Here is a 15,181-nt window from a genome sequence, read left to right as displayed (position 1 = left end):
CCAGACACCATCCCAGCAGAAAGCTGTCAGCATTAGGTCCTAATCGACCAGAGAAGGTGATCACACAAAATGAAAATGACTGAAACACACATCTAGGTTTAGGGAGCCAATAGTTCTTCCTTCTGATTCTTTGCTTCTCACTTTTGTAAATATCCGATTTACTGCTGGCTTTGTATTTTCAAAGGAAGAGTGGCCAATTGTCCCTTTGCAGTAGCCCTTGATAGAACCTGAAATCATTTTGCACCTAGTACAACCTGTCCTAACTAGATACACATAACACCTTGTGTCTTCCATCTTAAGACTGTTGCAAAGCAAATGTTTGGCCTTTTCATTATATCTTGAACCCTCCACCTTTCCTTGAAAACTGAACATCTAATTCTGACATAAGTGTTCTGGAGCACTTGAAAGCTTTCTCAATACTAAAACACTTGAAGTAAAGTCCTTAACCTGAGGTAATATTTCTGGGTTAGTGGAGTCTGTAACCTGAAGCGTATGTAACCTGAAGCGTATGTAACCCGAGGTACCACTGTATGTGCTTCGTCATCAATTCTTCAACATAGCGATCCTGAGAAAGCTCTGCATACTTAAACATTAGCTCTGGACCATCTTTCCAACTTGCAGCTAGATTGAGATTCATTAGCAAGTGTTTATTTCTTTAAAATTATACAAAGTTTAAAATTATACAAAGTTTAGCTTTTTTTCTTATTATATCAGTTCATAAAAGTTCCACAGTTAACAGTAAATTTACAAGCTAAGTAGTGACAATAATTCTTTGTAAATTCTTTGTAAAAGAGTGGTTTAGGAGGGATGGGAACTTGTGGCCTTCCAGATGTTGTTAGACTCCAACTCCCATCTCTAGTCAGTATGGCCGACGGTCAGGGAAGATAGGAGATGGATTCCAACATCAGCTGCTGGGGCACTGGCTTCTCACACCTGGTTTAGCAGAAAGCAGAAGCTTGATATTCTGGTTCATCTGCTGTCTGACATTGCAGCCAACTATCTAAAAAGACAGATGCACATGTGGAGTAATCAACAGCCTTCTGGATATACACAGGCATTTACTCTTCTGTTTCATTGTAGACAGGTGGCAAGATTCTCCTAGAGTTGATCTTAACCCATGGGTGCGCTATTATTTCTTTCAAGGGAAGCCGCAGGGAAGGTGTACGGTTGAGTACTTTGGATATTAGGTCCTTGGCTCCATCTGACACCCAAGAAGGGAATGAAAAGTTAACCTTGGAAGAAAAGAATGTTTTAAGTTACATTTTCTTATGAAGCTAGTTGTGTCTTCTGCTTTTTTAAAAAAAGTTGAATGCATTAGTGCCAGTTTATCTGCTTCTCCACCCCCATGCAGCTTTCCTATCTGCACATCAGCTTTGCCCTAAGATGCTCATACTGTTGGACAAGGACCTTGTCAATTATGTATCTTGTACAGCACCTCTAGAAATAGGGTTATGTTAACTGCCATCCCTCAAAGGGCAACATGTCTGTGGGGCTATGGTCAGGGTATAAAAGGTAAAAAAAGGTAAAGGACCCCATGACAGTTAAGTCCAGACAAAGGCAATGATGAGGTTGTGGCACCCATCTTGCTTTCAGGCTGAGGGAGCTTGCCTTTGTCCACAGACAGCTTTCCGGGTCATGTATATGTACCAGCAGCCACACACTAGGCATGGGCATTCATTAAACAAGCAGTACACACACACTCACCAGACACGAAGTCTCTCAGAACTCTGGTATACACACACATTTCTTTCCACTCCAGTGTTGGCGGTGGGAGGAAACCCTGCCTTTTACTCTTTCAAGAGCAGGCAGAGGGCTCATCTTCTGTGGCACTTAGTGCTAAGATCTGAGATCAAAGAACTTATGTAAAAAGGCAGCTGGGGGCTCTTTTATTTCCTAATCGGAAGATTATGCACTCTGCCCTTTAAAAAGTGTGCTCTAAATAATAGAGGATGTTATCTCTTGATTAGATTTTGAGGAAAAAGCATCAAGGGTTGGCAGGCCACATGATCTGGCGGGTGGGGGCAGATCTTGATTGTGGGTTAGCTATCCTGGCTCATGGCTCTTAAGCTTGATACTATAACCTAATGTGCCCATTCAAGGATAAACCATCAAGATTTGGGCCCAAGTTTCAAGCTGTAGATTGCAAATTCCATTTACTCTCAAAGCTTTTTGTTCAGAAGAACATACATCTTTTATTCTTCTGAAAGTCTCCATCTGTGTTGGTGCTTCAAATGGTGCATATCCTGCAAGACACTCGTAACAGAGGACACCAACGCACCACACATCGACATTCTCACTGTGTGGACTCCCCTCTATCATTTCTGGAGCAAGGTAGTCTGCAGTGCCGCAGAATGTTGTCCTCCTATTTTTTTTAAAAATAAATGGGTTCAGTTTAAAATTGCCAGTTGAAATCCAGTTTAAAATGGGTTCACTTTTAACAGGACACATTCTGCATTTCACGGTTGCCAAATAGAAATTTAGCAGGTGAATTTTTTTGCTCACATGACTCTTCCCAACAGTATTGAATTCTTAAAAATATATATGTATACATACCTAAGTGATGGAGCATGCACTGACCATCCAAAGTCTGCCAACTTCAGCTCCCCTCTTAATCCTAACAGGAGGTTTTCTGGCTTAATATCTCTATGGATCACTTTTAGAGCATGGCAGTACATCAGAGCATCAGATATTTCTTCCATATACTGTAGATGTATGATGCGCAGAAAATAAAAAAAATAGGTAAGTTAATTCTGGCTGTTAACCAAGACTGCATGCAACTGTACATAAATTTAGCAGTGAGACTGGATTAAAAGTGCACTCACTGCTACTGTAATGCACAATAAGGTTTCCTCTATGAGTCTGGGTAGAAAACTTATGATTTTCCCACTGTAGAAAGAGTTGGGTTTACATAGCGCTGATTGGCCAACCATTGTGTCAGTATCAGAAAAAAATCCCTGGAATAGGGTGTTGCACAGGAGAGTTACAAGGGCAAAATAGAGAGGCTTGGAGGGCTGTATTTCATCCCATGGCGTAAGGTACTTGACCATTGCACATGATGTTCTGACCCCACCCACTTGTGATTTGGCTCCACCTACCACTGGTAGGCAGACTCCAACCTCTTCCCCCCCAGCCAAGATAATGTGGCTTTTGGCGATTCTCATCCTTAGGCTAGAACTTCATTTGGAGAACTACTAATGGGGTCTGGAAGTAAATATTAAATTCAGTGCACCTCCTCTTCTCAAAAGGAATCTCTTTAGTCCACTTCTTCAACTGAAACAAAGTCCTTTACAGTTTAGATTGATACATTTTAGGTTGCATCCTGTTTGCAACTTATTTCTCACACTTGGATTGAGTATGAGGCCATCCTTGATGTATCTTCTGAGAGCAAAGGGGCAAGTATGGCTTTTTTGTTTCTCCAACTAGTTAGTTAGCTAGGACTATAGAATTCTTTCCTTTCCAGAATGTCCTTCTGTTAATAAGCATAAGCTTTCTTATTTTATACTCCGTCTCAATCTGATTACCTTCCAATGAAAGGCATGCTCCAATCAAAGACTCTCACTAAAGGCAACTTCTGCTGTTGCATAAAAACGCCATATGCTAACAGGCTGGACCTTAAGCACTGGTGCAATGGGCTATGCCATCCTTTATGCCCAAATGTCCTTCTCCATCTCTGAAAGCCATGGCTTGGTTATTTCACAATGTTTGGGGCCAGTCAAAGCTGCTTCAACATCATAGACGGTATGTTGGTTTGCAGCTGTAGAACCAAATCAGAAGACGACACAGACACACATAAACGGGCTTGGCTTTGCTCTCCTCACAATACATTTACCTACCAGGTTTTCTTTAAGGAATATCTACACCCTCTGAGGCACATTAGGCCAACAAACAGGGTTGGCTCACCCATGAGGTGGACTGAAGCAGTGGCCTCGGGTGACTGAATCCTCAGGTGGCAAAACGGGAAAGGCCGCCAATAAATATTGACTACTCCAAGCTCACCAGCCATATGTTCTATGTTTTGCATTACTTCATCTCCAGCCAGCTCCTTGTGTAGAACAGTAGCCTTTGCATTTGTACTCACAGTGGCTGTTCTGATGTCATCAAAGTGTGTTTTCTTCTGTAGCTCCTTGTACAGTTCTCCTCCTGGAGCATATTCCAACATCAGAAAAACCCGGGTCTGGTCATGGAAGTAGTTATACATCCTTAAGATATTTGGGTGTCTAGGGAGATTTTTTGTTTAAAGGAAAAAAGGAGAGGACCTGTGGTTTAGGTCACATAAGAAGTAAGCGGCTGTGATAGGTAGACACACGGTCTACAAATGAATGTACTAAGCAATTGCCCCATCCAGGAAGAAGATACTATTGAGATACAAGTTGTGTTTGGATCAATCAATGCATGCTCCCTTGGAAGCAAATCTCCATTATGTTCAGTGGGGCTTACTCTTAGGCAGGTGGGGGGCATAAGATTGCAGCTGTAACTAAGGTGCACCAACCTGGTGTCCTCCAGATGTTTTGGACTACATAACATCTACACAATGTTTCAGAGGTGATAATGAGGCTTTCCATGTTTTGACAGATTTAGCACAGAGCAGGTATGCAGACTGCGTGGCCCTCTAGATCCTGATGGACTATAATTCCTCGACCATAGCAAGGTTCCTTAGCTCAGCGGTAAGCATCTGCACTGCTTGCAGAAGGCCCTACCTTGTAGCTTTTATGATGCTGATGCTGATAATTTAATTAATTAGATTTGTTAGCCGCTTTATCTTGCCCAAGGAAACACAAAGTGACTTACAACCAACCAACTCACCAAACCACACAGATACATTAAAACAAAAGGGGGGGGGGGAGGAGACACATTAAAAAATCAGTGCCTAGCATCTTCAGGTGGGGTTAGGAAAGACTACTGTCTGAAACTTCTGAGCTGCTGCCAGTTAACACAGACATAGTACTGGATGAACCAATCATTGGGTCACCAACTCCAACCTCCTACAATGTAAGAATCTCAGCTAAAGCATCCATGACAGATGGCTATCCAATGGTCTGACTCTGTATGAGGCAGCTGCCTCTGCATTCAGTTGCTTTACCTGAGGTGACTTAAGATTTCTATTTCTCTTCTGAGCTGGTGCTCTAGCTGAGATTTTTCCAGCAATGATTTGAAAATGACTTTCAAGGCCAAGATGAAGTGAGTTTTTTTCTCCCGGGCCAAGTACACCGCTCCAAATCTCCCCTTGCCAAGTGGCTTGCCAAATTCAAAGTCTGAGGTGCCCCACAGTTTCCTGTAAATCAAAGGGGGCAGTTAAAATCAATTACTAAACCAAGAGAACCATACATTTCCTTTACCAGCATGATAATATCTGGATAATCCCTATCTCCGATGTAGCACTGCTGCTGTCCAAGATGATGGACCCACGTGAATGTGCTCAGGGGCAGGTTGGCCAATGCGCTCAGTGACCATGCTCGCATCGTCTGCACAGGTGCGTAGCATGTAAAGGGGGAGAACTCTGAAGACTTGGGCAGAGGTGTCACAGGTAGTCCAAGCAGGACATGCTGGAGTAGACTGACATGTAGATACAAGGCAGTTTTCTTATGACTGATCAGGGGCATTATGATTAAAATATGCCACTGAGAAGATTAAACAAACATCCATCAAGATATTGCACCTGTAAAGAAACTAGAAGAAAGGCAAAGGTTGACAAAAGGTACATAACTACAGAAAAAAGCACGATGTGTGTACAAGATACATACACCTAGTTTCTAATTCGGTATCAAAGCCATTCTTAACTGAAACATGGCAGAAGATTCCTCCAGTGTAATAGTCATCACCAGACACTTTTAAATAGTTACCTGGGAAGCAGAGAACCAGAGTCACGTTTGGCATTTGCTTGAGATGCATTTTCTTGAGATGCATTTTCTTCTGCAACAACAATTGCACCAACTTAGAGGCATAATGTGATGGGCAGTAGTTATAGATCTAGTTAAAATAATTTTCATGTAACTGAATTGCTGTACAGTGGACCCTCCAAATACGAATTACAGTGGTACCTTGGGTTACATACGCTTCAGGTTACATACGCTTCAGGTTACATACTCCACTAATCCAGAAATAGTGCTTCAGGTTAAGAACTTTGCTTCAGGATAAGAACAGAAATCGGGCTCCGGTGGCACAGCGGGAGGCCCCATTAGCTAAAGTGGTGCTTCAGGTTAAGAACAGTTTCAGGTTAAGAATGGACTTCCGGAACGAATTTAGTACTTAATCTGAGGTACCACTGTAAATTCATTCCGGGGGTCCGTCCACAACCTGAAAAGTCCATAAGCAGAGGTGCCGCTTCTGTGCACACACATGGCATGATTGAGCGTGCATGCGCATGCGGCAAAACCCGGAAGAATACACTTCCTGGTTTGCCGCATTCATAACCTGAAAGTTCCATATCCGGAGCGGTACATAACTAGATGGTCCACTGTATACTTAACAAGTACTTTTTCAAAAGCTGTTCATACTCTGTAATTGAACTGCTTTTGTTCGTCCTTAACTAGCATAATTTAAGAATTATTTTCCTCCATTTGGGAGGGGGCAAACTTGCTTATATAACTCGCTATCATACTGAAAGCTCTATATAACTACAAACAGAAATACACAAAACCAGTCACTAAGAACAAAACAAGCATGTTTGAAATTATCAGCAGAAAGGTGTGGCGATCTCCACCCATTCCATGACTACCACTCATAGTTGCTCTGCCTACAATAAAAACACATACACACATAGTGACATAGCTTTATAAAAGCAATCCAAGACTAAAGGTTGCCCATGTTTGCTGCTTCACACTCAGCATCCTTTTTCAGGGTGCTTTTCTACATAAGCAACTAAGGAGTTCTTGTTTCAATTAGCTTTATCAAGTGAATGCAAAAATCTAAATTACAAATGTTTCTCCTCCACTAACAGTGCAAGAGGCTCCAAGGTGATTTAAGCCTCCCGAGGAAACACTAAATTGCACTGCAGTGGTTTTACAAAAGCATTACAAACCAACCATTACTGTTAATATGCTGGAAGGTATGCCGTTGTTTCTCTGCTTACAGGATTGCTATCGTAAAGCACAGCTTAGGAGAGAAGGGAGCAATAAGGAAATCAGTGTACTGGCACATAATTTTGTACTAAAGGAGGAGAGAATTAGAGAATTATAAAAGCAATCAAGACAGAAAAAAGATCTCCAGTTCTGGAAAGAACTAGTAAGTGCGGCACTAAGAACACAAGGAGTGCTGGATGAGGCAATCGGTTTCAGCATCTTGTTCTCTTTAGGAAGCCTGCAAGCAGAACCCGAGGGCAACAGTACTCTCCCTTCCTGCAGTTTCCAGCAACTGGAATTCAGAAGCTTACTGCCTCCAACAGTGGAGATTGAACATAGTCATCAGAATTAGGAGCCAATGATTGCCTTATCCTCCCTGAATCTGTCTTTTCCTTTGTTAATGCTATCCAAGTTTCTGGCCATCACAGCCTCTTGTGGGAGTGGACTCCATAGTTTAACCATGCGCTTGGGAAGCAGGAGAGAAGAAAGATATCCTAAAGAAGACATGAAGAAGCAGAAGAAAAGGAACAGAGCCAAGAAACGCAAGAGTGGACCTAAAATTTCCTACATGGTTCTCAAGAAAGGAGTAACTAATTCATCTTGCCCCTTGCCCATAAAGCACGAGGCAAGCCATCTTTTCCTACTAAGTTTGGGGCCTATTGGGATGAGAGGTGGAAGTTGAATCATAAGGTGGAGGAAGCTCAGGCAGAATGAGGCAGTTACCTCAGGAAGCTTATTTTGAGTATCATGAAAAGGCAAATTGCTCATTATTTCATTTATTATTGTGCCCCCAATGAGATACTTTTATGGGATTCTCTGCTGCAAAGTGCGGAAATAACTTTTTCAGCCATGACATTGATGCAACTGATTGGTTCTGCTACAAGAAACATGGCAAGATGTCTCCATATTGCTTAACGGATACAAATGTCACTCAGACAGCCACTCCCTCAACAAAAGGTTGTAGGGCTAGTGGGGGTCTAACATGTTTCCTCCACAAAGTTGAATGCAACTACAGCAGCCGTGATTCCATGCAACCCGTTTGCAACTGCTGTCTTGGTTATAGTTCTGAAAGTATGTTTAATGCTGATTAACGTCTACATACCACTTTGTCTACAACAACAACAAAACTACTGTAAATACTATCTGGACAGAACTAGAAAATTATATAGAATCCATCAAATCCCTATGTCCTACTGCAGTGTTTATCATTGCAGGGTATTTTAATGCACACATGGGAGTCAACAATGTAAATTTGTACTGTACACCCATTACAATCAAATTCTGGAACCAGATATTTACTTTGCCAGAGGTACCTCCCTTCTGTCTAAAGATCATGGGCTTTGTTTAGCCCAAGTTATAAGGCGGAGGGACTTGCTAATATTAAATGGTATGATAGAGGGCGATTGGCCTGGGGAATATACCGACTTTACAAAGCATGGAAGCAGTGTGATAGATTATATTACGACCTCACAATTTGCATATTAGTTTGTCATGGAGTTGGAAGTGGGCCATAATACTGAAAGCGATCGTTTACCTTTAACAGTGGTACTAGTAGGCCCAGTATTTAATAATTCTTCCTCCAAAACTCAATCTGTAATGCAAACTTAGGTGTGACTGCAGGCAATACTATTAAGTGGACCCCAGTACTCAATCTAGCACTGACCCAGCTTCTTCATACTGCTGACTTAAAGGCTATTCATACTGCCATTATCTTAGCTACCTCTGCTGCTGCGCCTATGGATTTATTTAAGATCTTGAATGACAGGTTGCAAGACCACTTGAGAACTAAGATCAAGAACAGTGGCTCAAGAAGATCAGTGGGATCTTCCAGGTGGTTCGACAAAGAGTGCAAGCAAGCTAAAACCCAGCTGAAGAGAGTTTACAGTAAATATAGGAACTCTAATTTACCCCTCTTAATTAATGAATATGTTTCCCTCAGACAGAAGCATAAACTTCTGCTAAGATGGAAAAAACAGAAAGCCTCTCACAATAAGGCCATCTCCCTCTTCTGGTGTACAACTGATTGGTGGAAGGTTCCATTTGTATTCCACTTCTGACAGCAAAATATCTCAGGCCAGCCCAGAAAGCTTACCAGGATACCCGACTATGGCTCTGTGTCAAAACTGAATGGGATGCAGAACATACAATATGAAACGGCAAGCAACGTACCTTTTGGCTCCAATCTTCCTTTGTCATTGTTGAGTTGTTTTCTTACAGGTGTCTGCTGTACTGCTGATCTTGCCATCTTTGTTTTAGGAATAAAAGCATAAAGGGATGAACCAAGAGATTATCTGGTTGCCTATGAAAACAGGATGCTGGACTGGATAGGACTTTGGCTTGATCCAGCAGGGCTTTTCTTAGACACCTTCCCCGGGGCAATTGAATCTTACTTAAGCACTAATTACAGGATAGTATAATCCACTGCACTTGAGGCAACTGGATGGTTTGGGTGTGGCTAGGCAGGCTGTGTAGCATACAGACAGCTCTGTTATCCAGACAGTAATACCCAGGGGGCTTCTTCTGCCTGCTCCCAGCATTTGCCACTGTGGGGGACTGTCTCAGTTTGCCAAACGGTAGGGATGCCCCTGCACCAACTTGTCTGGAATTTGGGTTGCTATATGTTGGAAGTTTGGTACTTGGGCAAGGCCCGATACACCCCAGAACCTGAGACACAAAGAGCAAAAACTTACGGTTTCTTCCTGAGCTGAGCTTTGACTGTCACAACAGGCTATGCTGGGCTTCCAATGCAGGAAGAAGGAGCTACACAAGGAAAAAGTAAAAAAGTCTTGTGGCATCTTACAATGAAGCCTTGCTAATTTATTATCACACACGTTTTTGAGGACAGTTTTTGAATTTCCTGATGTCATGTCACATGACATTAGGTGATTCAGCTTCAAAGGAAAAACTGGGAGCAGCCTCTAAACGCATTCCAAAATCTTCCTTTGTAGTCCTGGCTTTGATTTATGCCCCGCTACCACAATTCCTACTAAATGGAAGCCTCACTTTGGGCAGGGATTAGTTCTGCTCAGTGCCAAGTGCTGCCAATTCCAGTTCCTATTCCTGCTTGCAGAGACACAATCAGAAGTTCACTGTCACTTGTTCATTTGAGCCACACCTTTACCTGCCCTACACCTGAGATCAGAGATATGCGTCAGATGGGGGGGGGGGAGAAGATAGCCATACATATGAATACCTGAGATTGCCCAGACCCAGTCTACACTGACCAGCAGTGTCTCTGCATGGTTTCAGGTGGAAGTCTTTCCCAGTGCTACCTTGGAGATGCCTGGGAGAAAAGCTGATGACTCCTAGGGACTGAAGCAGTTTTGTCCCCCCCCCCCAAGTATTTTTTGAGGGGGCCAGCCACTCTCAGTTTAATAAATAATAATAATAATTTATTTATACCCCACTCATCTGGTTGGGTTTCCCCAGTCACTCTGGGCAGCTTTCAACAGAATATTAAAATACAATACTGTAGTCTATTAAACATTAAAAGCTTCCCTAAACAGGGCTGCCTTCAGATGTCTTCTAAATGTCTGGTAGTTGTTTTTCATAGGATGTTCAGCTCTGCCCCTAGCTCCATACAATATCGCATTGGGCCCTCTCAATCCTCTGGAGAAGCTGGCACCTCTGCCTAGGAGACTCTCAGACCTTTTACATTCAAAGCGGTTGTTCTAACACTGAGCTACAACCATTCCCATAACACTTTTTTTTTTTCTGCATTACATCAACACTGCTATCACTCTGGGAATTGCAACAAAGGAAGGCACCAGGAGTACCTGTATGGAGTAGAAATGCATTGTTGTCTGGAACAGGAATCCATTGATTTACCTTCTCATTTAAATCAGCTGAGGCAGGATGGGGAGTGAGAATCTGGTTAATAACCCCAACAGCTTATATACCCTCTTCGTTGAATGGGAACTAGTTCAACTAGAGTGGGGGGGTCAGCAAATTTTTTAGCGGGGGGCCGGTCCACTGTCCCTCAGACCTTGTGGGGGACCGGACTATATTTTGAAAAAAAAAAAATGAATGAATTCCTATGCCCCACAAGTAACCCAGAGATGCATTTTAAATAAAAGCACACATTCTACTCATGTAAAAACACCATGCAGGCCCCACAAAGAACCTAGAGATGCATTTTAAACAAAAAAGACACATTCTACTTATGTAAAAACACGCTGATTCCCGGACTTTCCGCGGGCCGGATTTAGAAGGCGATGGGGCCACGGGCCTTAGTTTGCCTACCTATGATCTAGAGCAATGATGTCTAATCCCAGGTAATTGAAAACCCATCACATAAAACAAGCAATTATGCCAAAATATCAGCACTAAAAACTTTTCAAAATGCATCATTTAGAAAGCATTCAATTATCTTTAAATTAATGTCCTTCAGAAAGTACTTGTTCTCTTAAAATCTACAGAGCTAGGTTACTTGGCATAGCATCCCACCCACTCTGCAACTCCTATATTCATAGTTCATTACCTAATAGACCAAACCAATTTGCAGAGTTCTTTGGAACTCCAGAAAAAAGCAGGATTTCAGTAGCAGCCTTAGTGCAGGCTTTTTCTACAGTCACTGTCCTATCAGCTCAGGCCTTTCTCCTCCTCTGCATTGCAAATGGATTCAGGTGCAAAGACTGGAGCCAAGATCCATTCTTAAAGTCACACAGTTTCTGGGAGTTGAAAGACTAGGTGCAAAGGGTTTCAAGGCTCCAATACCTTTAATACAGTGGTACCTCTGGTTACATACGCTTCAGGTTACAGACTCCACTAACCCAGAAATATTACCTTGGGTTAAGAACTTTGCTTCAGGATGAGAACAGAAATCATGCTCCGGCGGCATGGCGGCAGTGGGAGGCCCCATTAGCTAAAGTGGTGCTTCAGGTTAAGAACAATTTCAGGTTAAGAACGGACCTCCAGAATGAATTAAGTACTTAACCCGAGGTACCACTGTACAGGGATGGGGAAGCTACAGCTCCCATTGTGCTTGACTGTTGGACATACCTGGCCGGGGCAGAGGGAAGTTGGGAGTCAACAACAACTGGAGGATAAAACTCATAATATAGCTACCAGTGGCAATGCCTCAAAGCATGGAATGTTCTTTACCAGAGCTGTAAATCAAACATGACTGTGATGACTTTGTTAAGTAAGAGGTCACAGGTTCCCACCCCTATTTCACTTGTTACGTAAATGACAGAATTTTTATGTGCCATAAAAGGGTGTGGAGGGCAACTGCAGCTGTAATTCTGGCCCCCTCCCAACCTTCTACAACTTTTAAAGGTACAGGGAAACTGTCCTTTGCATTTAATCATCTTTGCTGACTCATCACAAATCTCATTCTTGAAAGCAATTTTTTAAAAAGGTCCATCTGAGTGAGTGGTGAACATGCAAATTTGCTGCTTGTTCTACAGCTCTGCAAAGGACAATTGGGAGGGTTCATTAGATCAGTTCGCATGGGGTGGAACAGATGTGAAAAGCAGTGTTCCTATTTTCTTCAAGTGTCCCTATTTTCCAGGGATGTCCCTGGTTTAGAGAAGCCATCTCAGTTTCTGATTTGATCCCATAATGTCCCACTTTTCCTTAGGATGTCCCTATTTTCATTGGAGAAATGTTGGAGGGTATGGAGTTATCCGACCCCTGAGCCATCTGAAAGCAATCCTGTATAGGGAAGTTTCTTTTAAAAATGTTTAATGTTTTATTATGTTTTTACATATGTTGGAAGCTGCCTAGAGTGGCTGGGGCAACCCAGTGAGATGTGTGGGGTATAAATAGTAAAATTATCATTATGGAATGGGACATCCTTATTTTCATTGGAGAAATATTGGAGGGTATGGAAAAGCCAAATTCATGAATAAAGAACATAGCAGAGCTAAAAGGCGTACTGTTTTTTTATAAAATGTTGATGGTGTACAGATGTGGCTCTAATCTTTGATCTGATATTAATACATTTGCACTTGTTTTTTTCCCTGGCCCTGCTCCTATGCCAAGGCTTCTAAGGCTAAACGGCTTGAGTTTCCATCATGCTTAGGGCTGCCAATTGTTTTAACAGGTCCTGCTACTGTTGTTGTTATTGGTGTTTAGTCGTTTAGTCATGTCCGACTCTTCGTGACCCCATGGACCAGAGCATGCCAGGCACTCCTGTCTTCCACTGCCTCCCGCAGTTTGGTCAAACTCATGCTGGTAGCTTCGAGAACACTATCCAACCATCTCGTCCTCTGTTGTCCCCTTCTCCTTGTGCCCTCCATCTTTCCCAACATCAGGGTCTTTTCCAGGGAGTCTTCTCTTCTCATGAGGTGGCCAAAGTATTGGAGCCTCAGCTTAAACCTGACAAACAGAAAGTAAGTAGCTGGAGCTTTTTCTGAAGCCAGGAAGAGCTTCATCTGCTAAATTTGTGTGTGTCAAGTTGTTCTTAAAGGCAGCAGAGCAGGGACAGTGAAGCTGGCAACCCTAGCATTCACTGGTGAATTCTTTATTTGTTCAATCTAAAAGGACATAAAAGAGGAACCCAACAAAGATTGCTAAGCAGTTTACAACCAGGTGAGGTGTCAGTGTGACCTCCAGTTCAAGAGAAAAGAGACAAGCAGAACCGGCAGCTGCCTCAGACGGTACCCAAGAGAAGTGGCACTGAGGAAGAAAAGGAAGCTGCTGACCCAATGCTGCTTTGCATGGTGAGGTTGCCATAGCTACTTCCCTTCTTTGTCCTCAAGGTGCCATGAGAGCAGCAAGCCTATTCGCCAAGCTCCCAGAGAGCAGCAGGACTATAAGAGAGCAGCAAGCTACTGCCCCACTTCTGCCACAGCTTCACACAGTGCCTACGACAATCCTGCCTTATAAAGTCCAAGTGGGGCAGCAGCTTCCTCTTCCACCTTGCCATCTCCTCCTCTGCCTGCCCATCCTTTCACTTTCTCGCCTTCCTTCTGCTTCCCACCACCTGTTTCCTTGATTTTTGCCTTGGTCACCTCCTCCACTTGACTTCGTATTTCAAATATTACAGGACTAAAGGTAAAGGTAAAGGGACCCCTGACCATTAGGTCCAATCGTGGCTGACTCTGGGGTTGTGGCGCTCATCTCACTTTATTGGCTGAGGGAGCCGGCATACAGCTTCTGGGTCATGTGGCCAGCATGACTAAGCCACTTCTGGCGAACCAGAGCAGTGCACGGAAACGCCGTTTACCTTCCTGCCGGAGCGGTACCTATTTATCTACTTGCACTTTGACATGCTTTCGAAGTGCTAGGTTGGCAGGAGCAGGGACCGAGCAACGGGAGCTCACCCTGTCGCGGGGATTCGAACTGCCAACCTTCTGATCGGCAAGTCCTAGGCTCTGTGGTTTAACCCACAGCGCCACCCACGTCCCTATTACAGGACTACAATGGATCTATTGCATTCATGTGCCCCCACTTTCTAATCCCTTGAGCTCTAGGTGGTGTGCATGGGTTCTGCCCCTCATAATTTAATTCTCACAACAATCCTGTGAGGTAGGTTTAGGCAAAGTGTGTGTGTGTGAGGGAGGGGGAGAGAGAGAGAGAGAGAAAGAAAGAAAGAAAGAAAGAAAGAAAGAAAGAAAGAAAGAAAGAAAGAGAAACTGGCCCATGAACAGCATGGCTGAGTGGGGATTTGAAGTCTGGTCTCCCAGGCCCCAGTGTAAACACAACACAACACAACACTGCAGAGTCAAGTCATCCCTGACCACTGGCCCTGCTGGGAGCTGGTGAGTGCTTGGTGCTGTACAAACATGGAAAATGTCCTAGTCAGGTTGCATGAAGGGTGTGGGTTTTGTGGTTCGCCTTAGGCACCAAAGCGCATTGGGCAGGCCCTGGAGGCAAGGAAGCAGTTGTGAACAAGCTTACTAGAGAGTAAGTCCAATTGAACTCCATGGGACTCACTTGTAAGAGTAATCAATTGCAGGGCCAAGGGGGGCCCATGTGGTCTAGAGCGGCATTCCAGTATGTAATTTCTCAGGTTTGCAGTCAGAAATTCGTTTTGGTTTGAGACAGCTCAAATTCTTTATGCCCTCTGTTGGTTCTGGTCAAACAGCTTTTGCAGGTTTTTGAAACTCTACAAGAAAAAAGTGCAACTCCTGTTTTTCAAGGGCAAAAGTGGAACGGGTATGCATTGTATATGCAAT

The 15,181-nt window shown here is 43.3% G+C and overlaps 1 protein-coding gene across 4 annotated transcripts; it reads right to left on the bottom strand.

Annotated features, from left to right (window-relative positions):
* Positions 1–626: 626 nt before the first annotated feature.
* On the bottom strand, positions 627–15,139 carry LOC308480112 (aurora kinase C-like). 4 transcript variants are annotated; one of them, XM_081011463.1, is made up of 9 exons: positions 14,940–15,139; positions 9,749–9,818; positions 9,228–9,303; positions 5,841–5,910; positions 5,081–5,272; positions 4,079–4,217; positions 2,554–2,702; positions 2,188–2,362; positions 627–1,232 (listed from the first exon to the last, which is right to left on the bottom strand). In XM_081011463.1, the coding sequence occupies exons 3-9, from the start codon at positions 9,301–9,303 to the stop codon at positions 1,059–1,061; spliced, it is 975 nt and encodes a 324-aa protein (XP_080867589.1). In that variant the 5' UTR covers positions 9,749–9,818; positions 14,940–15,139; the 3' UTR covers positions 627–1,058. The 4 variants fall into 4 exon arrangements, with proteins under 4 accessions (XP_080867589.1, XP_080867590.1, XP_080867587.1 ...); XM_081011464.1 differs by lacking the exon at positions 14,940–15,139 and adding an exon at positions 10,034–10,425; XM_081011461.1 differs by lacking the exon at positions 14,940–15,139 and having other exon boundaries at positions 9,749–10,425.
* Positions 15,140–15,181: the final 42 nt, after the last annotated feature.

Source organism: Podarcis pityusensis (assembly GCF_964106645.2).
Source record: "Podarcis pityusensis genome assembly, chromosome: 6".
NCBI lineage: Eukaryota > Metazoa > Chordata > Lepidosauria > Squamata > Lacertidae > Podarcis > Podarcis pityusensis.
Note: the sequence above shows the minus strand (reverse complement) of the source record. Positions and strands in the feature narration are given on the sequence as shown.

Coding starts and splice junctions, on each gene's coding strand:
- LOC308480112 (XM_081011461.1), bottom strand. CDS start 9,937: ATGTCATGTGACATGACATCAGGAAATTCAAAAACTGTCCTCAAAAAC. Junction 9,304..9,748: donor GCTCAGCTCAGGAAGAAACC/GTAAGTTTTTGC, acceptor CCTAAAACAAAG/ATGGCAAGATCAGCAGTACA. Junction 4,218..5,080: donor GAAATCTTAAGTCACCTCAG/GTAAAGCAACTG, acceptor AAATCTCCCTAG/ACACCCAAATATCTTAAGGA.